The sequence below is a fragment of the Ctenopharyngodon idella genome, chromosome 4 (genome assembly GCF_019924925.1).
Source record: "Ctenopharyngodon idella isolate HZGC_01 chromosome 4, HZGC01, whole genome shotgun sequence".
Taxonomy (NCBI): domain Eukaryota; kingdom Metazoa; phylum Chordata; class Actinopteri; order Cypriniformes; family Xenocyprididae; genus Ctenopharyngodon; species Ctenopharyngodon idella.
The window spans coordinates 2,765,325-2,793,053 of record NC_067223.1 but is presented as its reverse complement, the minus strand read 5'-3'; the positions used below and the strand labels follow the sequence as shown (position 1 = coordinate 2,793,053).

At 38.0% G+C, this 27,729-nt stretch overlaps 1 protein-coding gene and 2 long non-coding RNA genes across 3 annotated transcripts in view; 2 read left to right on the top strand and 1 right to left on the bottom strand.

The window, feature by feature from the left end:
* Positions 1-27,729, bottom strand: part of LOC127511012 (thyrotropin-releasing hormone-degrading ectoenzyme-like) — a 140,806-nt gene that overhangs the window by 49,731 nt on the left and 63,346 nt on the right. The window contains exons 4-7 of the mRNA XM_051891272.1: positions 23,042-23,196; positions 13,893-14,006; positions 6,244-6,381; positions 4,268-4,333 (exon numbers count right to left, since the gene is read on the bottom strand). Coding sequence (XP_051747232.1) covers positions 4,268-4,333; positions 6,244-6,381; positions 13,893-14,006; positions 23,042-23,196 — 473 coding nt within the window. The remainder of the gene's footprint in view (positions 1-4,267; positions 4,334-6,243; positions 6,382-13,892; positions 14,007-23,041; positions 23,197-27,729) is intronic.
* On the top strand, positions 21,124-23,100 carry LOC127511015 (uncharacterized). The gene is made up of 3 exons (XR_007929800.1): positions 21,124-21,986; positions 22,633-22,845; positions 22,969-23,100. It is a non-coding gene; the product is annotated as an uncharacterized LOC127511015 (long non-coding RNA).
* On the top strand, positions 23,144-27,236 carry LOC127511013 (uncharacterized). Its single transcript, XR_007929798.1, has 3 exons — positions 23,144-23,265; positions 25,628-25,696; positions 25,835-27,236. It is a non-coding gene; the product is annotated as an uncharacterized LOC127511013 (long non-coding RNA).

Genomic DNA, 27,729 nt, shown 5'->3' with positions numbered 1-27,729 from the left:
TTTTTGGCGCACAAAAAGTATTCTTATCGCTTTATAATATTAAGGTAGAACTACTGAACTCGCATGAACTGTTTTAAATATGTTTTTAGTACCTTTATGGACCTTGAGAGTTTCAATGGCTTTGCTCTCAATGGAGGCCTCACTAAGCCATCAGATTTCATCAACAATATCTTATTTTGTGTTCTGAAGATGAACGAAGGTCTTACGGGTGTAGAACGACATGAGGGTGAGTAATTAATGACAGAATTTTCATTTTTGGGTGAACTAACCCTTTAAGATAATGTGACACTGTAATGACAATAAAAAATACATAGCACAGCTAAATAATGGGACATTTTAATTTGGAGACAATATTTAATGAAATATGTTTATAATTACGCCATCCTACATCCTATGAATTTTCAATGTTTCAAAGCACACTAGTTTTTAGCCAAACTACGTTCTTTTAGTAGCCAGCATAATGCTGTTCTACCTTTCGGAAAAGTCTGTACTATACTTATATTTGTACTTATAATGCTGAAAGGTCTAGTCTGTCTAGTTAGATGGGTTCAGATCTAAAGACACACTTCATACCTCCACAGATTCCATTGGGATGGTTGTGTGTGTAATTATTTTAATGTAATTAGCGACAGCTAGTTACTCTTCTGACACTCTTCAGGACAGCGTAATATCCTGAATGTCCCTTCATCAGATATTATAACCACATTCGGTTTTGGTTCCTCATTCTGTAAAGCCAAATTACTTACCAAGGGAGACAAAAGATTGATCGCTTTCGATATGTAAATTCCCCGGAGCTAAAACACGAGTTTTCTGTGAGAGCCTTCATCACAACAGTCAAAGCAGATCATAAATAATTCATTATTCATCCTTCTAAATGAGTTCCCTCAAAAGTAATACAAGAAGAAATATGTCTACAGTTTCCCTGCATATGAAAGTAATTTTGAGGCAATGGAGGTAGATTGTTTGGTGAGGTGTTGTGTTTACCTATTCTTCCCATCAATCACACAGAGACAGACAGAGATACTGAAAGTTCCCATATGAGAGAGACAGAAAACAGTGATAATGAGGCGGAACAGCCAAGCCAGAAGGGGCTGCTGGGAGAAGAAGAGGAAGATGGGAAAAATGGATCTTCTCTGTGTTCAAGAATGTTGGGAAATTGAATTGAGGAGTATCTGGCTATTTCATCTGTGTTCAGAACGAATTATTAGCCCACAATATCCACAGGGATCTGACGGACTGTCATTCTCCAAGTCAGGATCCCACTGAGAACAAAAAACAGGACTATGAAGCACTGAATCCAGGGAAGAAGCTTCCCGCTGTTCCAAATCACATCCAGAGGATGAAGATGGAGTGTAATATGCTGAAGTTTATTTCTCCAGGGCAGTAGCGCACTTGTCCTCTGCTATTCATAGGTCAAGCATTTCACATTTCTAGCCGGAATGAATATTTCCTACATCCCATAATATGATCCATCTGAAAGTGGCTTTAAAAGCAATGGGCAGTGTGTGTAAATGAGACGGGAGCGCTTCATCACTCCAGTAGCTGTATAAGCCAGAGAACCATTCAGACTTCTTTTATGACTCCCACTATTCTTTTATAAGAGACATTCATCCGCCCGCCTCACCAGCCCATCCACCATTTACCAATAAAGACGCCCTCATCCTCACAGAGAGAAAGAGGGATGGTAAACGGTGATCCGGGTGGGACTTCAGCCCGTCTGTTGCTTCTGAACTGTTCAGCATTCACGTCTGTCTGCTGCTTCAATTATGCAGAGACACGAGGAGGAGAAGAGATGCCACACAGAGCCAAAGACAGACACTGAGAGAATGAAATGAGCTTCAGTGAACAGAGAAACACAGACAGCAGATGAGAGAGGAGCGATGGATCGCTGGAAGAGGTGTAATGTTGTGTTTCTCCAATTAAATACACAGACTTGCAGATCTAGAGGGGTTTAGGAGTTCATCAAGCAGAAACTATGGGTAATACAACAAAAAATTCAGAGAACGAACGAATGAATGAATGAATATTTTTATTAATTTAATTAATAACACTTTATTTCGATGGTTCACTTTAGACATTATTATACTATAACTATAAGTAACTTTGTAATTACTCAATCTCATTAGAGTATTAGTAGACTGTCTTCTTAAAGGGTTAGTTCACCACAAAATAAAAATTCTGTCATTAATTACTCACCCTCATGTCGTTCCACACCCCTAAGACTTTCATTCATCTTCAGAACACAAATGACCACTTTGACGCTTCAAAAAGTTCATTAAGAGATCGGAAAACGAATCCATATAAATCGAGCGATTTAGTCCAAATTTGCAAATGCAGTCCATGGAAGGAAATCTGACACAATTCGGTCATCAAAAATATCTTAATTTGTCTTTTGAAGAAGAACGAAAGTCCTACGGGTTTGGAACGACATAAGCGTGAGTAATTAATGACAGAATATTCATTCTGGGGTGAACTAACCCTTTAAAACACTTAATTTGATGCTCATCAAAGATGAGAAACATTCTACAGACTATAAGTAACTTTGCCACTACATGGCAACTTATTCTACTAACCCGAATCCTAACATCTAACCTAACAGTCTACTACAGTCTACTAATACTCAATGAGAGTTATTTGACATGTAGTTGCAAAGTTACATATCTGTATAGTTAGTAGAACTGGACCATCGAAATAAAGTGTGACCTTTAATTTTAATCAAAATCTTTCTATACATTTGTCAAAAATTATGAGATTAATCACAAAATATTTTAGTGTGTTCAATTTATTTTATAAAAGATAAAAAAATGACATTAAGAAAGACATAAAAGATTTTCCAGAAACCCCCACAATGTCATATTGATTTTCTGATTAACCAAAATTTAGATTTGTACAATTTCTTGATTTTGCACTAATCAGTATATTGGTGTACCACAGGTTTACTACAGTAGATACTGGACAAAACCAAACACACTAATTACATTTATAGTCATATCCAAGATATGTGAACACATGTGCATTAGACATATCAGTCTACTGGTCAGACATGTGTTTGTGCTGCAATACAGTATAAAGCAATATAAAATGTGCAGCTGTTACATCTGTAAATGAAGCATTAAATCTGCAGCTCTGTAGAAAACATGACCTGATTGTGTTTCCAGCCACTAAGAGCAACATTAAACCACAGCGTCAAAAATAACCCAGAAAGAAACTCAGAAACTGACAGATTTTTGACAGCGTCTCAGTCATAAAGAAATAAAATGAGAAGTTACGGATGTTTTGAAAAGTGATTTATTTGGATCTAGAATGTGAGGAGTCTTACACCTCTGAAAGTGTAAACTTACATGTCAAAGAAAAAGGGATTTGTACCTCCAACTAATTTACATTTAACATTCATTCATTTATGGATTTACTCTCACTGAATTCAAAACTGCAGCTTGTTTGTTCACAGCCAAAACTACTTTTCAGGATGTAGTTTCATGTAGCAGCCATATGGTGTCCACAAAACCATTAATACTGTCTAATAATACATGTAGAGATCTGCTGTTCACTTCTGAGGGGCGTGAACTGGTAGACGGGACGCAGGAAGAGATTCACAGAAGATGACCATGTGACTATAAACAAACAGCACAGCAAAATCCTCGTGCTGATACTCTGTTCACCTACATCGACACAATACAAGACACTTGTGCTTTAACATAACTGATGTGTTTCATCAGATCTTGACGAAGCCATGACTGTGAACCGGTTTAACACAGAGAATGATTCAGAAACTTCTGATTGTGAATATTTCAGATATGAAATGAATTTCTGGCACGAACATGTTTAATCGCTTGCCTGATTGTGTCAATTTCACCTCAAGCTTAATTGCAGCGCGTGACACGACAACAAGCTGTTGTAGCTCTAAAGATAAGATGTAAACCGGCACGTTGAATAATCTCTGAGATGCTCATAGCAATAACATATGTGACACTCAGAACAACTTGAAGGGGCTTGAGAAATTAATATTTGTTGTGATAGTTTTGAACGGTAAGATTTATTTGTAGCACTTTCAGATTTTCTTTACAGGATTTAATGAGGATAGAGCTTTTGAAAAAAAGAGAAGTTTTATAGGTATTTTGCCACAATCCTGTTATGAAGCTGAATGTATAATTCATACATACTGTAGAGCCTTATAAACATATTCACAAGACACATTAGGAGTAAAAGCATGAGTGCAAAATCATCTGTGACCACAAAGAGAGAAGATAAAAGAAAACTATTGACTTACATTGAGGCCTCTCTGGAATAGCGTCTGTCCCATGACGTTTGCCAGCATACGGATCAGAGCGGCTCCCTGCAGACACACAGTAAACACACGTTCAATAAAGACTGTTCACATACATACAAAACCCAACAAAATACACATAGTTTCCAGCTTTTTGAACAGCATATCTGACATGCTTTCGATTACCACAGAAAATTGTTTTAAAAATGTTCAAAATGTAGGCTATACATAATTTATTATGGAAGTCAGTGGTGCAAAATATTCTATAGGGTTTAAACTCAGAAATGTGAAGCTTGTATTTTTATTAAAGCACTTCTGTACATAAATGTGTGTTATTTGAACAGGAAAGTTTTAAAATCTATAATTCTATAGTGATGGAGAACTGTTCAAGGCAGATGAACTTCTGAACTTCTGGTTATGAGCTACTGATTTTCTATTTACTTCCTGGTATTTTTGTTAAATTAACAAAAATTAAATTAAATTAAATAAGAAAAAACGTCAGCATTCTGATGTAGAACCTGGAAGTGCTGCACTGTGTTTTCAACGTAAACAGTGCAGGAAACTGACAGGGAAGAGAAGAAATTGTTGAATAAAAGTCATTTTTGTTTTGTTTTTGCGCACAAAAAGTATTCTCGACACTTTATAAAATTAAGGTTTAACCACTGTAGTTACATGAACTGTTTTAACGATGTCTTTACTACCTTTCTGGGCCTTGAAAGTGGTAATTAAATTGCTGTGTATGGAGGGGTCAGAAAGCTCTCAGAGTTCATCGAAAATATCTTAATTTGTGTCCCTAAGATGATCAAAGGTCTTACGGGTTTGGGACAACATGAGGGTGAGTAATTAATGACAGAATTTTCATTTTTGGGTGTACTAACCCTTTAATAATAGTTCATTTATTAATTATGGCACCTCTGGTTCATCTAAACAAGGACTCCATGACACTCATCCTGTTTTTTTCTCTGCTGTTTTATGAGTCTGTATCTTTCTTGATTTTGAGTGACTTTGACATGCTCATTTGACAGCATCTAATTCCCATTCCTCCCTCCACTATCTGTGTGATGAGTGTCACTTCCTGTTAGCGCTGGGGGCTCATGGGATGTTGTGGGATATATCAGAGTCTTTAGAGTGTGAGGAGGAAGTGATGAGGGACGGCCGGGTGTCAGGGTCACTGCAGTGTGACTGACAGAGTTCATAACACCACAGAACCTGTGGGGAAACGGGGGGAGGGGCTTGAGGAAGAGCAAGAGCCAATCACAAACCGGCTTTGAACTGACTGACAGCTCAAGGGAGAGTTGAAGCAGAAACTCAAATCTTCATGATTTTATCTGCATTTGAACTCTGATACAGGACAAAGATTTTTCTTCACTGCTCTTTGTTCCTTTAATGGCTTTCAGATGTTCTGGATGAGAGGATATATTTGGACGCTGGAGTTTTTTTTCACAGTAAAGTGTGTTCCAGTGAGAAAGAGGTAATTAAATAGATGTTGTCTGGTCTAAGATGAAATGTTTATTGTGCCACTAAAGTCTCCAGAGGACACAAAACCTCACAATCTCTCAGTGTAACAGTTTCTGTCCTCGACTTACTACAAAACAAGCTTTTAATTAAACTGTTCTTCTTGTGTATGTGAAGAGGCTTATAACAGCATGACTCAATTTACAATTCACAAAGATAAACTGAGAATTCTTTACTTGGGAGAAAAATAACAAGCAAACTGAGGTGTTTACTGGACTTAATAAAAGATAAAGTTAACAATGAAGTCCGCACATAAATAATTGACTGATTAGACCGACGATTCTGTTGTTTTACAAAGTCATTGTTTCTCTTCTACTGTCTTGCTGTATAAAAGAGAAGTGCAATGTGCTTATTTATGTTTAATTTTGAGTATAAACCAGTTCATTCAGTGCAGCTCAACATTAAAGGTTTATAATCTTTTCCATCATGCAGATAAAGCCTGTAGGAGTTTATGATTCTCTTGCCTTCTTATATGCGATCCAGTCAAACACTCTGTCGATGTCTGTAGCTTCAAACACTTCCTGAGAGATCGGATGAGAACTGGCCAAACCGTCCAATAACATCACCTCATGAAGAACATCCGTCAGAAACCTCTGCTTCTCCTGTGGATGAGAATGAGAGACTTTATTCGTTTTTTACATTATCAAACACATAAACCTGTCTCATTAAAGCTTCTGTTTTATTTTCAAAAGTAAAAATAACTTTGAGCTGCTCTATAAATGAAATTAGAAAGTGGTTATGGGAAAATCTAGCTCATATCTTTCATGACTGAGCCTTTATACCTGCAGAAGCTTCCATAATTCATTGATCTGATGAATATTCACTGCTGCCACACGAGCACCAACATGACTCACTGCTGCTACTTGAGCTACAATACAATCAATGTGTGTGTGTGTGAGTTGTACAAGGGTCTGTCTGTCTCTCTGCTCTTATCAAATGTCTCCCTGTAGGATTCACTATAAAGACCCTCATCATTCACTGTGTCTGTGGATTAGCAGAGAGTCACAATCTCAAATTCAGTCAGTTGCTCAGGACCACATGAGGATGTTACTCGGATATCAGGTTATTTCCTATTTTTAAGGAAGTCTCAACTAATTTTTAACTGTTTAAAAAGTAACATAATAAGAAAATACATCACGATGAAGCAATTAAAAATGCCATGGTACTATGTTTTTCCTTGAATTATCTTGACACACCATGTAAATACACAAACAACATATTATATCAGAATAAGCACAGAAACTTAATGTTCATATTAAATGTTTGAATATCACTTGCTCCAGTTTTGTAACCACATGAATTATATATGAAAGCATTACACTGCATGTTCATATTCTGAACATCTTCATAATGGGCCCTTTGGCAAAATATCTGCGCTGACTGACCAAATATAAAACCACGCTAAATTAACATTTTATTATTTTATTATCTTCTCACCTATGCATTTATTAAATGTGCATGAGAAATCAGCAAACTACGAGCTGTTATAAACATGTCTGGTTTTGGTACTCTGAATGCTTTATTACACCTTCATTCTAAATCATTATGAATAATTCTTGCCCATTAAAGCTTTTGGCAGCTTGATTAAAATCCCACTAAAGACATTAATAAAGCAGGATATTTTAATCAAGGGATTTGAGCTCAAACAAACAACGTATGGAATTAAGTCCAGAAACTTATGTTTATGAAAACCTAAGTTTTATGTCAATATATTTTATGTCAATATCTCATATTCAGATGTTCTGCTAAAAGCAGATTAATGAAATGACAGACATAAAACAGACTCACATAAAAGTGAGAAGTCATACAAATCAATACAGAGAATATTTATCTGAGTGCCAAACTAAGATTAATGTGTTGTTGGGCATTTTTTTTATTTATTTTATTTATCATATTTTTAGATGAAAGTGTCTGTTGAATGGAATTGAAATAAATGATTTCTTTCTTGACAACTCTATTACTAAAGGCAGCAGCTAATGAAGGGTGAAATTCCCTACAATAGAATTACATCTGGGGTATAATTATCTTTAGATATTTGTGTCTGTCACACTGCATGGTTATGGGAAAGACACGCAGACGATGGAGCTACAATCAGAGGGACTTTAATAAACAAATGCAGGAAATCAACATACATGGCACAACAAAGACGTGTAGTAATGACGTGATACAATGACGACAACCGACCAAGACTGAGGGAGAACACAGGGAATATATACAAGTCAGACAAAGGGGCAAACAAGGCTAATTAATAAGATACCGCTGGGACTAATAAACTGGCAGGAAAACTGAACAAAAGAACATGTGACACAAGGGAAACATACACAGAACACTGACATTACTCCCCCCTCCCAGAAGGCACAACCTCACGCCTCAAAAGTCCAACCGGGGAGGGGGGGTGGGCGCTCTGGACACTGGTAAGGGCGTGGCTCGTAAGGACGTGGCTCAGGTGATAGGGAGCCTCCAGAGTGGCGCAATGGCAGATCAGGCAGTTCAGGGGGCCATGGTGGGTCAGGCAGTGCGGGGGGCCATGGCGGGTCAGGCAACTCAGGGGCCCAGAGTGGCGCCGATAACTCAGGGGTGTATGGTGGCCCCCAGAAAAAATCTTAGGAGGAGCTACGGGTCTCTGGGCTGGAGTGGGGTCTGGAGCAGGCTCGCAGGCTGGAGCGGAGTCTGTAGTGGACTCAGGGACTGGAGCAGAGTCTGGAACTGACTCAGGGACTGAAGCCCCCTCTGGACTCGGGACGGGAACTGGAGCCCCCTCTGGACTCGGGACGGGAACTGGAGCCCCCTCTGGACTCGGGACGGGAACTGGAGCCCCCTCTGGACTCGGGACGGGAACTGGAGCCGCCACTGGACGCTTGTCAGGGGCTGAAGCCATCACTGACGCTGGTCAGGGGCTGGAGCCATTGTGTTGGTGGCCCAAACACACACAATAGCTAGTCTCATTATAGACACTATAACGTCCTCTGGGCTAGGAATGGGCACAGGACACAGGAACTGGACTGTGGTTGAGGAAGGGAGTCGCCTCTGGGCTCGGGACGAAGGAGAGAGTCTCGCCTCGGGACGAAGGAGAGAGTCTCGCCTCGGGACGAAGGAGAGAGTCTCGCCTCGGGACGAAGGAGAGAGTCTCGCCTCGGGACGAAGGAGAGAGTCTCGCCTCGGGACGAAGGAGAGAGTCTCGCCTCTGGGCGAAGGAGAGAGTCTCGCCTCTGGGCGAAGGAGAGAGTCTCGCCTCTGGGCGAAGGAGAGAGGGATTTTAATAAACAAACACAGGAGATCAACATACATGGCACAACAGAGACATGTAGTAATGACGTGATACAACGACAACAACCGACCAAGACTGAGGGAGAACACAGGGAATATATACAAGTCAGACAAAGGGGCAAACAAGGCTAATTAATAAGACACAGCTGGGACTAATAAACTCAAATCAGGGTAACTAAGGGAACAAACTAGTGGCGGGAAAACTGAACAAAAGAACATATGACACAAGGGAAACACACAGAACACTGACAGTGTCATATAAAAAAACTGAAACATGCTTCACTTAATGGACTGCTGCAATAATTTAGCCCTCATATTTAACTTCAGAGAGAAGATGTTAGAAGAAGTAGTGACTTTTTGAAATCAGTGTCCTAATTTCTTAGGCTATTTATATCATCACTTAAGTGGTCTTGTAGAAGAGAACAGAGTGTGGCAATTGTCTTATTAGTCTTTCCTGATGGACAGTCACTTTAAAGTCCAGACTAATATAAGCTTCACAGGTTAATGTAAATACTGTGTATATAGACAGTGACATCTTTGTTGATCCTGGAACAACATTCCAATAAACCATCAGATATGTGGGACAAGTTTACAGTTTATGTCAAGTTTAGGCTTACAACCAGGGTTAGGTGCTTCTACATCAGTGTTATTCACCTATCATTTCCCTCTGGTTTTAGGAATAAGTTAGGTTTAGTGGTAGGGATAGAATTAGGACTAAAATATGTTGATCCAGGAACCTGTCTTACTTAGCAAAATCACAGTGACCGTATATAGATGGAATCAATATATGGGAATGAGCCCTTCATGTTAATTCACAACTTATATATGGTGAATGTGAATACAGAGAAACAGAGAAAGACAGAGAGAGAACAGCTGGTGATGTAGAGTCGATTTTATGTGAGTCACGTAAGTGGGCACTATAAAATGAGTGCAATGAGAAGAGCTTCCATCTGGCCCATATGTCCTCTCAACAAGGTCTTTAGGTCCAATGATACTTCATTTCGATCCTGCTTATTAACGTCTCAACATCATCACCTGAAGTTTCTCACTGATTAAGCTCAGAGACCACAGTGGCATTCAGGTCAGCAGCTTTGGAGCAATGTATGATGGGTAACCAAACCTTGCTAAGAGCTTCTCAAGCAGGACGGATATGAGAAAGAGGAGGAAAGCCAACAGTCCAGTATATGAGCAGGTGGAGGGTCCTATAGGCTGTTTTAATGACCTATTAAGGACTCTTGTCAAATCCATTCCCACATTTCTCTGTGCATTTGTGAGTTTTCAGTCCTGGTTTAGACTCCTTCTCCTTGAAATGTGAAATATTATCCAAATTGTGGTAGGGGAATGCTTAGAGACAAAGCTTATCGGATGAGAAAGATCCAATTGCTCCCTGAAATGATGTTCCCTAAATGGTCTCTCTGCTTGGCTGATGCCCCATAACCAAGGTGGCTTGGAGCAGAGAGGTATGAAATACTGGGACAGACGGGATGGGAAGGTCATTATGTGAATGAGAATGTGAGTGCGTGAGCAGAAAACACACAAGTATTAAACAACTGTATTGACATTTATATTACTCAAAATAGACAAATAAATAAAAATTTAAAATAAAAAAAAATAAAATAATAAACTTTTAGTATTAAAGGTTAACAGGAGCAAAATGTTGTGTTTTAGCCTTCATCACTTTAAGTGCACTTAAGTGCATCACAATCGCAGGATTACAGATGACTAAAGCTGGACTGGAATAGCATTATGCTAATTGCTAACACCATTACACTCAAACAAACCTTGTCCTTCTATAATTTTATCAGGTTGCTTTTTCAGTAAAAGTGGATTTTACTATGGAAGGTAAGTGATACACAGACATTAAACAGTTAACAAACAAAAAAATGTGAGTTATCATAATGTATGCTACTTATGCTACATGAATTAAACTGATGGTCTAAAATATACTGATATCTAGATCCTTATGAAGAGAATGGTCTTCAGAAGAACTGCAGGATTGCATCATTCTTCAAAAAGAAGTTTTTTTTTAGGGGAAGAAGGTGGAATTTCTGTTCTCGTCATGACTCTAGAAATTCCCATAAAATATTAATAATGTTCAGATATAGTGACTGGAGAAGTCTTTGAAGGTGTTTGACTTCCTCCTGGTGTTCACAAACACTCCTGGATCTATTTATCATCCTATAATACAGAAATATCATGAGATGATATTGTGTTTGGTGCACCTGGTCTGGTCAAATAGCCTCATAATTCTTGGCTGTTATACAACCATTCAGAGCATCACTGAACCTATTGACTGTCTTTCTCCAAACGTGAACCCATCTGGATGGAGGAAATGGATGTGGATGAATCATTAGACCATGAATCTTTTTTTACATTGCACTTTGTTTATAGGAGATTCGATTTTGTGCTCTAGTTTATATGTGCCAGCCTTGAATTCAAGTGTTTTTTCAATGGCAGCTTTGGCACAAATTCCAGCTCTGTGAAGCTCCGCAGTAAATTAGCAGTTTTTGTTCAGACTGACACAGAGGTGTAACACTAATAATGTAGTTTGTCTTTTCCCACTGAATAATATTTGCAAATTTTACAATAATTTTTGCAAACTAGCACAGGTAAGAATATTTAAACGCATTGTTCAGAACGTATTATAAGCTAATTATTCATTCTGTGGTGCTGTAATATTATTTCACAGCTCTGATAATTCATTGAACATCTGGAGAGGACTACATATAGACTGAAGTTTCATTAAAACAGCAAAATATGATGGCATAAGCACCGGTTGCTGTGGCAATGCAGCAGGACTGAAAAATAGAGGCGTGTGATAACAGAGCTCAACACCATTAGATATGATTCTTGCTGCACATGAACTCAGACTCAAACTGCGCTCATAATAACCATTAAAACTGTTGGAACAATTTGTTCTTTACAAGCTCATAATGAACCAGTCCATGCATGCCTCCATTTTGCCCGCTAATTTACTGACAGCTAATAAAATCAAATGCATACTTTGTCATTGTAAAACATTGTCATTTGAGCTACCCAGAGAGAAACCTTGAGACTAAAATACAAAATTAAATAGTATTATTTATTATTTCTGTCATTAATTACTCACCCTCATGTCGTTCCATACCCGTAAGACCTTCGTTCATCTTCGGAACACAAATTAAGATATTTTTGATGAAATCCGATGGTTCAGAACGGCCTGCATTGACAGCAAGTAAATTAACACTTTCAGATGCCCAGAAAGCAACTAAAGACATATTTAAAACAGTTCATGTGACTACAGTGGTTCAACCTTAATGTTATGAAGCGACAAGAATACTTTTTGTGTGCCAAAAAAACCAAAATAACAACAATATCTAGTGATGGGCGATTTCAAAACACTGCTTCTTGAAGATTTGAAGCTTTACGAATCTTTTGTTTCGAATCAGGGGTTCGGAGCGTTTATCAAACGATCTGCCAAACTGCCAAAGTCACGTGATTTTAGTAAACGGCTTCGTTACATCATAAGTGTTTCGAAATTTCAATGGTTCACGTGGCTTTGGCAGTTTGATATGCTCTCCGAACCACTGATTCGAAACAAAAGATTCATAAAGCTTCGAAGCTTCATGCAGCTCACTAGATATTGTTGAATAAAGTTGTTATTTAGTTTTTTTGGCGCACAAAAAGTATTCTCGTCGCTTTATAACATTAAGGATTGAACCACTGTAGTCACACAAACTGTTTTAAAAATGTTTTTAGTACTTTTCCGGGCATTTGAAAGTGTAAATTAACTTGCTGTCAATGCAGGCCTCAATGAGCCGTCGGATTTTATCAAAAATATCTTAATTTGTGTTGCGAAAATGAACGAAGGTATAACACCGTGTCTACACTGGACGCGAGTGGTCAAAAGACAATAGAACCCATTAGAATCAGTGATATTGTCTACACTGGATGCGGCGGGGCGCGACGCGACACGTCGTGACACGTCAAATTCCCAACAGTAAACATATTCCCCATTCTATTTCTGACGTAGTCCAAGTGCTTTGCAGTGGTCAGCTTGTCACGCTCAGTGTAGACAGTGTAGACATCTGATGTAGACACGGTGTTACGGGTGTGGAACGACATGAGGGTGAGTAATTAATGACAGAAATTTAATTTTTGGGTGAACTAACCCTTTAATCTACAACTTCAACTACAAAAACATTTAACTAAGTACCTATAAACTGTGACATTTCTCTTAGACGACTTCAGCAAGAGCAAAAAATACTTTTTTAGAGTGAGGTTACTGGTCATGCTGAGTGACACTGACCAGGCAGCAGTGACTGGCATACAGTGATACAATTACATTCTGACAGTTGACTGACCCAATACTGAGAAATCACTGGACAGAGCAACTCAACCCACAGAGAGACACATAAAAAAATTCTGTACCTGGTAAGAAATAGCCAAACAACTGAAAATTGCCTTCTGTTGTTTTATTTGATATGAAACAGATTAAATAAGACATAAATGTCCATAAAATTTGGTCTTGAGAGGCTGTTTTCAACATTTAACAGGCAAAATTGGGCAATCAATGTATCTATAGCACTCAAGTGCACTGCAAGAGAATTGTTGTTTCCTGCTCAACCGAATCTTGGCACAAGGAGAAATGCTCAAGTTCTTGTGTGTGTGAAAAGCATTGAAGATTTGCTCTTATTTGAAGATATTCAGACATCTGAATAGCATTAAAACTATCAAAACTCTCTCTGTATAGAATGTATGTATGTACATTGTTTCACATCAAATATTTTTCCATTTAAAGTTATGTATGATTCATTGAATAAAATTAACTGAATATTACAGTGCTCACTACTGAGCAACAACTCACCATGTTCCACTTTGGAAAGAGGAAATCAGTCCCGATGTACTCAAAGTAATGAGCGAATCCTTCCTTCAGCCAAACATCCTCCCACCAAACTGGTGTGACTAGATCCCCAAACCACTAGAAGAGAAGAAATGAACCATCAATCATCAGCCGAGAAACAGAGTGACCATTACAAAGACCGATTTCATGTTCACTGGTGAAGAATTATGACTTTTGTACAAGTGTTTGTGAGTAAACTGAAACCAAACTTTATTTGGACAAACCATCAGGAAAATATACACTCTCATATTCATCCAATATTTGCAAAAGCATATTACATCTAGTGGCAAACATGATTTATTAGAAAAGTCTAATACAGAAGAAAAATAACTCTCTTTCTTCAGAAGCAGAAGTACAAACAAACACTTCTAATAAACAGTTGCACTCGGGTTCAACAGAAAAGTTGTTCACAAATGGCTTCACAGAACATTGAAAACCGGCAGAGCTTTTGAACTATGATTAATAGCGGCCTAAACAATCAATTACCTACAGTTACACAATTAAAAACACTTTTTTCTGTTTCACAGCATTCATATCTGGGCGCTGCACCAAGGACACCGTAAATGAACAGAAAAGAGAAAAATAAGGATTTGATTATGAAACGTCCCATCTGGAAGGTAAAAAGTATTCAAATGACCCCTGCCATTGTGAGCAGATGACAGTGTGCAAAACAGAGCTATTGACTGGAAAAGATGCAACATTGCAGTTGTGAATGGGCTGGATATTTTCCACAGGCTCTGAGGCTCAAGCAGGTGTGCTATTAAACGCCAGATCTCGTTGTTGCAGCACACAAACCTCTGTAGGAGTCAGGCCTCTTTCATCTGAACATGACATCATTACAGCAGCTGACGGGACGTTCATCTGTGACTCAGACACATGGACTAATAGAAAAGCCATAGCGTGGAGAGAAACAGCTGTTATCCTGCTCTCACAGGAACTCTCTGCTAGTCACACTTCAAGTGGCTTCCCAAAGGTCTAGTGACTTTTTCTGCCCTCTTCTGATTTGTCAGATGTTTTGATGCTAATGACAATGAACCAGGACAATGAGTCACATCACGTCATTTATTGTGTGACAGAAGCTGCAGAGCAAATGGATTGGTACAGTCAAACCTTGAAGAACAACACAGATAGCTCAACAACACTAGTATGCCAATGAACAGTATGAAACATGAGACCCTCACTCAATTACGCATTTAAAAATGTCTGTGAGACGAAAGCTGAAACAGAGAGATTCTGCAGCCCATCTGCTTTATTAACGGATACGCTGGCTGGAGTCATGCAGAGAAGAGTTCACTGTGTACCTCTATACTGCAGCATTTACATACATTTGAGGCAGGAGAAAGCCTTAAACTGCATCATTAAAAAACAACCTTAAGACATGAAACTCACCAAAGCAGCTGAGAACCGCTTTGAAGAGTCATACTGACATGAAGCCTTCAACCAAAATGGCAGCCTTGTATACAGTAAATAGCTGGATAATTAAGTGTAAATGTCCTTTATTGAAATTTAACGAAGAGGTTCAGACAAGGTCTGACTGCTGGATCAGGTTTGTGACTGCAGGGCAAAGGTCATTGCCTTCTCAACTGGAAAACCACAAGAAAAAAGTGCTGAAGCTGTATTGTAGTACAAGTTCAAATGTTATACCGCCCATAGGATCAAACCTGCATCTCCTGCACAAGGACCATAGTCTAACGAGCTTCAAGCGCACCATTCGTATTCGACTTATGGAAGTTAGCGCTTTTTAGAAGTCAAATGCATAAGGCTGTCATGCCGGAAGCTCGTTATTTTACTTTATAAAGTTTTAAATAAGGATATTTGTCTGACACAAATGCATTCGCTTCAGAAGGTCTTTATTAACCCCCTTGGAACCGCATGGAGTACGTTTTATGATCGATGGATGCACTTTTTTTGGGCTTTAATATTTTACAAGTGTACTTTGTTGTAACTACACTAATATGAATGTACTACTAGTTGTAAGTAAACTATTTCAATACTTTCTGTGGATAAATTGGCTTACTTTTTGGTTTATAAAAGTTTACTTTTAAGTGTACTATGGATATTTAAATTTTGATTATAAACATATCTCATGCAATACTGCAAAGTATCTACACTGCTCAAAACAATTAAAGGAACACTTTGAAAACACATCAGATCTCAATGGGAAAAAAATATCATGCTGGATATCTATACTGATATGGACTGAATGAAATGATGCCACATCGTTTGATGGAAATGAAAATTATCAACCTACAGTGGACTGAATTCAAAGACACCCTGAAAATCTAAGTGAAAAAATGATGCAGCAGGCTAGTCCATTTTGCTGAAATTTAATTGCAGTAACTCAAAATGGTACTCAGTAGTTTGTATGGCCCCCACATGCTTGTATGCATGCCTGACAACGTTGGGGCATGCTCCTAATGAGACGACAGATGGTGTCCTGGGGTATTTCTTCCCAGATCTGGACCAGGGCATCACTGAGCTCCTGGACAGTCTGAGGTGCAACCTGGCGGCGTCGGATGGACAGAAATATAATGTCCCAGAGGTCTTCTATTGGATTTAGGTCAGGCGAGCGTGGGGGCCATTCAATGGTATCAATTCCTTCATCCTTCAGGAACTGCCTGCATACTCTCGCCACATGAGGCCGGGCATTGTCGAGCACCAGGAGGAACCCAGGACCCACTGCACCAGCGTAGGGTCTGACAATGGGTCCAAGAATTTCATCCTGATACCAAATGGCAGTCAGGGTGCCATTTTCTAGCCTGTAGCGGTCTGTGCATCTGTCCATGGATATGCCTCCCCAGACCATCACTGACCCACCACCAAACCGGTCATGCAGAACGATGTTACTGGCAACATAACATTATCCACGGCTTCTCCAGACCCTTTCACGTCTGTCACGTGCTCAGTGTGAACCTGCTCTCATCTGTGAAAAGCACAGGGCGCCAGTGGTGGAACTGCCAATTCTGGTGTTCAATGGCAAATGCCAATCGAGCTCCACGGTGCCAGGCAGTAATCACAGGGCCCACTAGAGGATGTGGGGCCCTCAGACCATCCTCATGAAGTCTGTTTCTGATTGTTTGGTCCGAGACATTCACACCAGTGGCCTGCTGGAGGTCATTTTGTAGGGCTCTGGCAGTGCTCAACCTGTTCCTCCTTGCACAAAGGAGCAGATACCGGTCCTGCTGATGGGTTAAGGACCTTCTACGGCCCTGTCCAGCTCTCCTAGAGTAACTGCCTTTCTCCTGGAATCTCCTCCATGCTCTTGAGACTGTGCTGGTAGACACAGCAAACCTTCTGGCAATGGCACATATTGATATGGCATCCTGGAGGAGTTGGACTGCCTGTGCAACCTCTGTAGGGTCCAGGTATCGCCTCATGCTAACTGTAGTGACACTGAGCCTAGCCAAATGCAAAACTAGTGAAAAACAGTCGGAAAAGATGAGAAGGGAAAAAATTGTCAGTGACCTCCACCTGTAAAACCATTCCTGTTTTGGGGCTCGTCTCATTTGTGCCCATCTAGTGCACCTGTTGTTAATCTCATTAACACCAAAGCAGCTGAAACTGATTAACAACCCCCTCTGCTACTTAACTGACCAGATCAATATCCCAGGAGTTTAACTGACTTGATGCTATTCCCTGATTAAAAAGTGTTCCTTTAATTTTTTTGAGCAGTGTATAAAAATAAATATTTCACCCACTATTTAAGTGTGTGCAAGATATTTTTTTATTTTCAGCTTAACACCATGTTGAAAATCGCACTCTACTAGAATGATCCATGAACATGAACAGTTAATGACTTTACAGCCTTTCAAATCAGTCACTTATGAGGTTCAGTTTCAGTGAGGATGTGTCCTTAAAGCAGCTGCCTGTGTAGAAAGTAGACAGCAAGGCAGTTTACCAGGTACAGAGCCATCATCACATTACAGTACCTGTCTGCACTAGAACTAGAAATTGCTCTAAATCACAATACGAGAATTTGAAACCCTCTGTTTTGAGTGACAAAAATCATTTATTTGTCCGAATTCAGAGTGAGAGTGTGAAATCCCCAATTTCACATGTGTTTATGGATGCTGTCTTTAATAAATGAGCAGAGAATAAAACACCAGCCAACAGACATGAGTCATTTAGACAAGACTCACTTCCACTGACAGACTCAGCCATTTATCCTCATATTTAATGTGTATCTCATATTTAATGTCTAACTATGTTTTTTAAAGCAACCGTGTTAAGATGTATCTGAGAACCGAAGCCTCACTCTCCAAACAAATTCATATCCAGAGGGCAGAATGTCACCTCTCCAATCTGTGGGAAAATAAGAAACTCAACATCAGCTGCATTGGCCTCTATTAGGTTTATGTTACTGGCTGAATAACTGCGGCAGCATCATTTAATTCTGTGAGGCTGAAATGAGATGAGAAATGAACAGTGATTGAGCTTCTGTGACATATAAACCCCATCGCTGGCGGCGGCAAATCTACTAACAATCCGCTGCTACAGTATATGACATTAAAATGAGTCCAGGAGAGTCCACAGGACAAACCTATACAATTGCAAACAGTGCCTGTCGTCCACTAATCAATTCTCTGCAGGCAGTCAGCGTGAGCAGCGAGATACAAATGTGATTTATCAGATGCCGGCACTTTGCCACCAGCTCGAGTTATTAGTACGCAGACAGACTTTTTAATGTATGACAGAATATGTGCTGGATGAGGACTGATCTAATGCTTTCAAATGAAGGAGCAAATCATTATGTCAGATGAGCATAAGCTCCGCCCACTCATATGATCTGAGGTAATTTACAGTGGAAAATAATTAGCGGTGTGCTATTTAACCCTATATAAAAAATGATGGGCATGAGACTGAAACAGAATAACAGTTTGAATAGAAAATGGCGTCTTAATTAAAAACATAAAGATGAGCAGAAGCTCCAGAGAGCTGCGACACAAAAGGGTGAAACAGCCTGCGGTGAATTCAAAAACGTGTGACACTAATCTCTGTCTTTTACTCTCTCTGTCTCTCCTCCTTTCTCTTATTCATAAGCACACTTACTCACATATGCACACACTTGTGTTTAAAGCTTAAATTTGAACTGACACATGCTTTCAATGTTTAATATGACATCTAACATTATAGCATCAACAAACTTGCATGACAATTCATAACTATTTTATGTTTTGGCAAATTATTTAATTCCTATGAATTCATACTATCTCATTTGTACATTTTTTTGTATGGTCTGTTTATACCCCAGTGACAGTTAGGTTCAGGGTTAGGAATCGTCTGTTTCCATACAAATCATATCGTACAAACTCATATGAAATTGCTACCTTGTAAAACATTTTTTTTTTCCACGAGCAGACAAGTTTTTTTTTTTCCACGAGTTAATTATCATCAACTAAAACTAAACCATAAAAAAAACATTTTCATTATTTCAAGATGTAATATAAGTCTCTCTGGTGTCCTCAGAATGTGTCTGTGAAGTTTCAGCTCAAAATACCCCACAGATCATTTATTATAGCTTGTCAAATTTGCCCCTATTTGGTTGTGAGCAAAAACACACCATTTTTGTGCGTGTCCCTTAAAATGCAAATGAGCTGCTGTTCCTGGCCGCTTTCCAAAAGAGGGCGGAGCTTTAACAGCTCGTGCTTTGGTTGCTCAACAACAACAAAACTGGAGAATCTCACGCAGCCAAAATGATAATTGTCAGTAACGGTGTTCAGCCTTACATTGTTCAAACCGGAGTCGGACACTGACGGAGAGACAGAGTAGAATGCAGCTGGACGTTTCTGAATGGTTAGTGGATAAATTTATGTAGTTGCTTCGGAGTTGATTTAACTTATCGACTAGCATGTGCCGTCATGTTAATCTTTTGTGCAAATCCAGTGTTGAATTGACCCTCGTTCGTAAAGCACCCCTTTAAAGTAAGTAAAAAAGAATAAAAGTTCCCCTTTAAAACATGAATGGGAACAAACATATTGCATTATGCCAAATATTACTCAAATTGAGCTCTGACTATAAATTCTGGTGTAATTAATAGGCATTCAGTACACAAAATGCACATATGCAGTACTGCATCCATCTCTTAAATAGTGTCAACCGTATACATACATTAACATACAGAGTTTGAATTAAAAAAATAAATAAAACAAAGAGACTCTTTTCTGTTGTTTCACAGCTTTTGCAATGTGCAAGATAAATCATACAATAATTGCAGCCAAATCATGGATAAGTATTTTTGAAGCACAAAAAAGGTTTCAGCTTTACAGTGTGTTGTACACATATATAAATGTGAATTCATTGGGGATGTTAATGTATTTCAGTTTTCTGACTGTAAACATCATCACTTGTTATATCACTATATTATAGTTCCAGCCTCCACTGCTGCTTCTTTTCAATTATTATTGATCATAAAATTTAATTTCATGAATTTCAGCTCTAAAACTATCAAATATGTGCATTATTGCTGTTTCTGAAATAATATCATGATTTCATGCTCCCTGTGAGAGTGTTTTACTGTATAAGGTTCAGACTGAGTTCAGACAGAGCTGCACTATCTGTGCAGAAATGAGAGATGAGGGGATTGTTGTCTTTTATTTCCTTCTCCCTAAAAATAAAACAAAAACAAGAAAACAAACAAAAAGAAAAGAGGAAAGAACTGCAGACATGCTGTTTCATTCCACTCATTGAGCTTTGAGCTAGAACACAATGCAAAGCTGTGATTCAGCAGCAGATGAGGAAGACTAGATGAATCCAGAACAATACTGGAGAGCGCAGAACATCTCCAACATGCTCATCAATAATCCTCCATAACAAAAGGCACTAAAATCCAAGGTTCTCGGAACACAAGAGCTGCAAACAAAGGCTGGTGAAAAATGAGCATATGCAATGAATAATTCCAACATTTCCTTTACAATTCAAGCCGATGATGCATTTGTGGGCTTAAAGTCCTTTACTGAACATTATTTCAATGCCAAAAGAAGAAGAAAAAAAAATCACTTTTTAACCCAGACTGCTTGTTTGATCTGCATCTAATAGTCTGCAATGATGCAAAGACACGAAAAATAGGTTATTTAACACAAGAAAGACTTGTGTATGAGGGAAACACTCTAGAGAAAAGGCAAAACACAGAGAGAAAGAAAGAGGGATGAAGAAAATAAATCTTTACTTTCACAATCCCAATGGAGGCGATGTGTGAAGCTCTTTTCATATGAGCTGCATCAAATTCTCAAGATGTCCAATTACATCTGCTGCTGTTCTGCCCTTTAACTCAACAACTGACCATCTTCACACTCTCCGTTACTCTCTGACTCCTGGAGTTTTTCTCTTTCTGCCTTTCTTTCTCTGTCTTCTGCTGAATTGATTCATTTTTTGATTTTGATTTTCTGTGAATTGCTACAGTATAACAACAAATATAGCCAATATGCATGTAGACGATGATGTGCCTGTGTAGCCTACATTATCTGCAATTTTTAAAAAAGGCCTTACATTATAGCACCAGATCTTGTCAGCAGTTTTGAGAAAGGCAGTTCTATACATTACAATAATAATAATTATAGTTATAATAAAGAACTGAAGGACAAACTAAGTGTTAACTAGTAAAAAGTACAATCTACTGTAGGAACACAAACGCCTTATTTTTTATTTTATGTGTAAATGTAAGAGACATCATTTATATTCAATTGTGCTAATCCCTTTACAGTAACATGCACTGATAAAAAATTAAATTATTTGCTTTACATGTGGAATTTTAAACCTAAATTTAACGACAAACAAGAAATATTCAGTAAAATTAATAAATTACTCAGAATTATAGCGCATAATTTATCTTAACGCTCCGTCTGTTTGACGCGCATGCGCGCTCTGGCACTCGTTTAGTCAGTGAAGTTTGGCGGAGATTCGCTTGCTATTAGGACGAATTTGGAAATACTCATGTGAATTTATAACATTTACAAACAAGGATATAAACATTAAATGTAAGTTATGCGCTAAGTGCGTTGGGGAAAACATGTCTCACTCATTAAACGGGAAACATATCTGACAGAGCACCTGACAGGGCAGGTACGCTATGCTATACGCTTACGAGTTTGTTTATGCGCTTAATATAAAGCTTTCTTGTGTTTTAGGCAGCTTGGGTCGTGAACTTTTCCCGCAGCAGCTCAGTTTAATCTATTTTTTAGGTGTTTTTTCTCAGAAATGTGTTATTGAGTACTGTTAAATGAACTGAGCTGAGGTTTTCAGTGAACATCGAGCAGACCCGGTTAATCCATCCATAATGAAATTCGTTTTCGATCATTTCCATTATTGTTGTTTATCTGAATTCCTGCTGGAACAGTTGCTGATGAGATGCCTCAAACTACCTTTTTAAACACAAACACATTAAAGTTCAAGTAGCTTCTCTTTCAAGCAGAAAGAGAAAACAAATAAATAAAAGAAAAACAAAAAAAAAATTACTTACAGATAACAAATACAGAACGTATTAACATAAATTAGGCCTAACAAATATATATAATTGCAAGGAGTTTAGAGAGTTTTAAGGCATTCCTTCTTGCACCTGATTTAAGAATGAAAATACAATTTTCAAAGCATGTTTTAAATGTTTATCCGTGCACATCATTATTATTATTATTATTATTATTATTATTATTTTTAGTTTATGTGCCCTCATAATTTTTAATCAAAACAACTCCCCCTCCCTATCTTGCAGTGACATCTCTTCTCTTCTCTGATGGCTGGCATGAGGGCGGGACAACCTGTCACTCACATGACATCACAGCAATAGCAAACCACAACCATCCAATCAATTCACAATGGGAAAAAAAAATCAAGTCGAACTTCACAATAGGGAACTTCCATTCCATGCTGACTTTACCAGTCATGAAATAAACAACATGTCAGAAAAGTGACTCTGACAGATCAGGTGATGTGATTGGAATAGATTAGTCCATTGTGATTTATTATTAACACATCTGACATTAACACATTTATTATTAACATATCTGATATTGTTGCTTATATATAAATCTGTTATGTCTCCTTCCAGCAAGATGAATTTTGACTGTGACTGTGAAAACAGCAGATCATATGTTCCTGCTACTCCCGTAAATGTGTTTTACCTGATGGCAGATCTCGTGCACCACCACCATGGTGAGCTCCATCTGATAGGAGAAGGAGGAGACGTCAGGATCCAACAAGATCTTCTGCTCCACAAACACACTCAGGCCCCAGTTCTCCATGGCTGCATACGGATGCTTCGGCACTGCCAGGAGATCTGCACACAATGAGGAAGATCCAAGCTCAACGACGGGAAAACAGGAATGATTGTAATACAAATGAACAAGTAAGACTTTGAAATAAAACAGGTTAACAAAAACTGTTGTAAAAGTACACTGCAAAGTACGTAAAAAAAGAAGCTGGGTCATTCTACAGAACTGTAAATAATGACACCTTACAAACTTATTATTTACAGTATAAATGGATCATAACAAATCCAGAAACAGTTCCTTTGTTATTAAGGGCCAGATTTACTAACAGCTTATGCAAACCCTCTTTTGGCATTAAAAAATGATTGCCAGGATTTATTTATTAAAGACACACAGTTAAAAATTTGCACTGAAAAGGTGTTGATAGTTATTTTTGCGGCTAACCTTATTGCATATGCATTTGTAGGAATTTCCCTTTCAGACACAAAATTTATGGGATACTCCCCATATTTAAATGAATCATACAAGGTGATTTACTAAGGTTTGCGCTAGTCAATTTGCTGATATTTGCATCAATATTTACCGCCCAAAAAGGGCGGTTCTAAACCAGACTATAATTTGCGCTGCTCTTGGTAGATTGCGTTGGTTATTGTGGAAATAACCCAGCTGTGTCTATGTTTGTTAATTTGCGTGTTGTCAGTAGATCAGGCGCAGAACTTTAATTTTTTTGGAATTGCGCTCTGGCCCTAAGTGTCATGTTTTTCTACATACATTTGTATTCATACAAAATGTGCATATTTGGTAGTACAGTTTGCATTTCACTCTAATAAATATATAAATATACTAAATACTACACTATTCCATTAATAAATATGTCATAATAACATCACATTTTAAAGTAATATTATAATATATTAATATTTTCTTTATATTATTTTGTTCTTAAAGGATTAGTTCACTTCAGAATTAAAATTTCCTAATAATTTACTCACCCCCATGTCATCCAAGATGTTTATGTCTTTCTTTTCACAGTTGTAAAGAAATTAAGGTTTTTGAGGAAAACATTGTAGGATTTTTCTCCATACAGTGGACTTCACTGGGGTACAACGGGTTTAAGGTCCAAATTGCAGTTTCAGTGCAGCTTCAAAGGGCTCTACACAATCCCAGACGAGGAATAAGGGTCTTATTTTTTTTAGGAAATGACCAATTGTTTCGCTAGATAAGACCCATATTCTTTGGCTAGGATCATGTAGAGCCCTTTGAAGCTGCATTTAAACTGCAATTTGGACCTTCAACCCATTGTACTCCAGTGAAGTCCACTATATGAAGAAAAATCCTGGAATTTCCTCAAAAACATTAATTTTTTTTCGACTGAAGAAAGTGAAAAACTCTTGCAGTTCAAAAAGCTACATCCAACGCCTTTCCTATTCAACTTACGGAAAAATGTCCGGAAGGCGGTCTGGCGGAAGCTAGGTATTTTACTTCAAAACTTGTTAAATATGGATATTTGTTTTACACAAACACATCACTTCACTTCAGAAGGCCTTTATTAACCTCCCAGAGCCGTGTGGAGTACACGTTTATTGTGGATGGAATTGAAATGTGGATGGAAGCACTTTCTTCATCTCATACTCATGACCCCTGTTCACTGCCATCATAAAGCTCAGATGCTTCAGGAAATGTATTAAATATCTCTGATTGTGTTCATCAGAAAGAAAAAAGTTATATACACCTAGGATGCCTTGAGGGTGAGTAAAGCTTGGGCTAATTTTCATTTGAAAGTGTAAAAAAAAAAAAAAACTCAAATAATTCGACACTACTGCATGTAAAGCATCTTACTCATTTGTAAAGTGTTTTCATTTAAAACAGACAAATGCTCTTCTGTAATAGATAACTGCATCATAGAACAAGAGCTCTAATCCCAGATATCAAGTGATGTGGATTAACGCTTAATCAGATGTATTTATCATCTAATTGCTATAATCAAAACCAGAAAAAGCCAAAACCAGACATGGCAAAGCAACAAGACACGCAGCTCCATAATTATATTTCTCCCCAAACATATTTAAAATAGCTCATTTACTCAAGTCAGTGTATCAGTGAAACAGCAGACAGTGAATCAGCTGTTTTAAATGCCTCCACCTCCATCAGCCCGTCTCAAGAACGATTCAAATCCCAATGAGAAGAGAAGCAGTTAAACCTCTGGCGCTGTTAAATCCATGTCTTAGCCACAGAGAAAGAGGAACGGTTGAAAGCTGTAACATGATTATCCGCCGGGCTGGTGTGTGTGTCTTATTTGCATGTTTCATGAATTTGTCTGAAAGCAGCTGCAGAATTTTGGAGGGAAGCTGCAATTGTCATGGCAACTAATACATCTGTGGGGCTGCAGCGGGAAAGAAATAACAATTTAAAAGCAAACAGCTTTCAAATGCTTCCATGATAATGACGAGTCCCTATTAGAACTGTACATTCACCACGATTAATGTTCTACCTTTACAGAGATGATGATGAAGATGGCGTGACAAGCTCATTCAAGAAGCAAAGAACAATGAAAACAGCAAAGCAAAGGTGAGAGACTGAAAAAGCTGCTCTATTAAATTACTTCAGAAAGTAAATCAGAAGCAGACACTGCAGGTTTAATTAGCCATTGTTAATGTGCTTTATGGATGAGAGACTTGATGCTCTTTTAATTGGGCTTTTATACAGACTCATACGGTAATTACACGAATGATGCTCTTCAAGAGAGAGACAAAACTACCATGGTAATCAGAGATGAACTTCAACTCAACCACCTTCTGTCAGAACTTTCAAAGCTTGATCGATACCAGAGGTCTAGACACCTCAAGTCCCAGAACCAGTAAGTAAATATGGTAATCCTTTGGTATATAATATATCAAAGTACCTTAACAGTACTTTTTGTAAAGGAAACAAAGAGAGCTTGAGGTAAAGAGACAAACATGTAATTTACTACAATTTTAACTGTAACAAATAGTCATTATAACCAGGTATATATGACCTTCTATAACACAAATAATAGTATATTTATTCATTATCACAAGAGCAAGTGTGTTGTTTACCGAATATACAATAATATAAAAAAAAAAAAAAATTGCAAGAGTGAAACTTACTTTGTTTTTGCTTCATTAACTAAAAAAAAAACAGCTGCACAACTTAGACATGCATTCTAACTTACACACAAAGTAGTGCCATTCCTGAATGAATAATTTTTTTCAACAAATCAGTTAGTTTTGAGTGAATGATTCAATGATTCACTCATAATGGCAGTCACTTTATTCGTTCCTGAATGAATCATGCTGCATCCCAATTCACCTACTTATACTATGCCCTAAAAGTTTGTACTCTTTTTGTGAACAAAAAGTACATACTTTTGTGTGTAGCAAAAGAGTAGACAAGCTTTGGGACATACTATCATGTCATACAATTGCGTCTTTGCTCTCTGTCGCATTCTGACACGCATGCTGTCACCATTTAAAAAAAAAAAAAACTGTCACTGTAAACTGACCTGTCAATCATCTTAAATCCTCCACATTTCATTTCATTTTATTTCCTACCGTGTCGGCAGTAGCACGTTGATCTGCAGTCGTGGGTCTTTCAACTCTCATCATATTAATGCAGAATGGTGCATTTAAAAGTTAATCTTTATAAAAGTCCACATTGTTTTTGCAGATGAAATATAACACGAATAACATTAAATAAATATTTTTATCAGGTTAAACTGATTAGTCGCTCAAACCTTTATTTAAACCTCTCACTGTCGGTCGTGCATATCTGCCATGTTTTGTAGTATTTTAACACTTTTTTTCTCATGTTTGTAGTTCTGAATTGAATCCTCCAAAGCGAAAGGGTTGTGGGCAATATTAGCCTTTATACTTCGAAAATCTACCAGAAAAAGTAGACCATCCGGGATGTAGACCATATTTAGGATGGATAGTATGGACATTGGGAAGCAGGATCAGTGTTTTAAACAAATCGCCTGAGTGAACGATTCAATGACTCACCCATAATGGCAGTCACTTTATTCGTTCCTGAATGAATCAGTGTTTAAAAACAAATTAGTTGAGTGAATGATTCAATGATTCACTCATAATGGCAGCCACTTTATTTGTTCCTGAATGAATCAGTGTTTTAAACAAATCAGTTGAGTGAATGATTCAATGACTCACTCATAATGGCAGCCACTTTATTCATTCCTGACTGAATCAGTGTTTTTAAACAAATTGGTTGAGTGAATGTTTCAATGACTTAATTATAAAGGCAGTCACTTTATTCATTTCTGAATGAATTAGTGTTTTTACACTAATTGGTTGAGTAAATCACATTTATATTTACATTTATTCATTTAGCAGATGCTTTTATCCAAAGTGACTTACAAATGAGGAATACAAACAATTCATCTTAAAGGATTAATTCACTTTGAAATGAAAATTAGCCCAACCTTTACTCACTTGTTTCTGATGAAGACAATCAGAGAAATATTAATAAATATCCTGAAGCATCCAAGCTTTAAAATAGCAGTGATAGGGTTCAATGAGTATGAGCTGAACAAAGTGCTTCCATCCACATCCATCTATCATAAACGT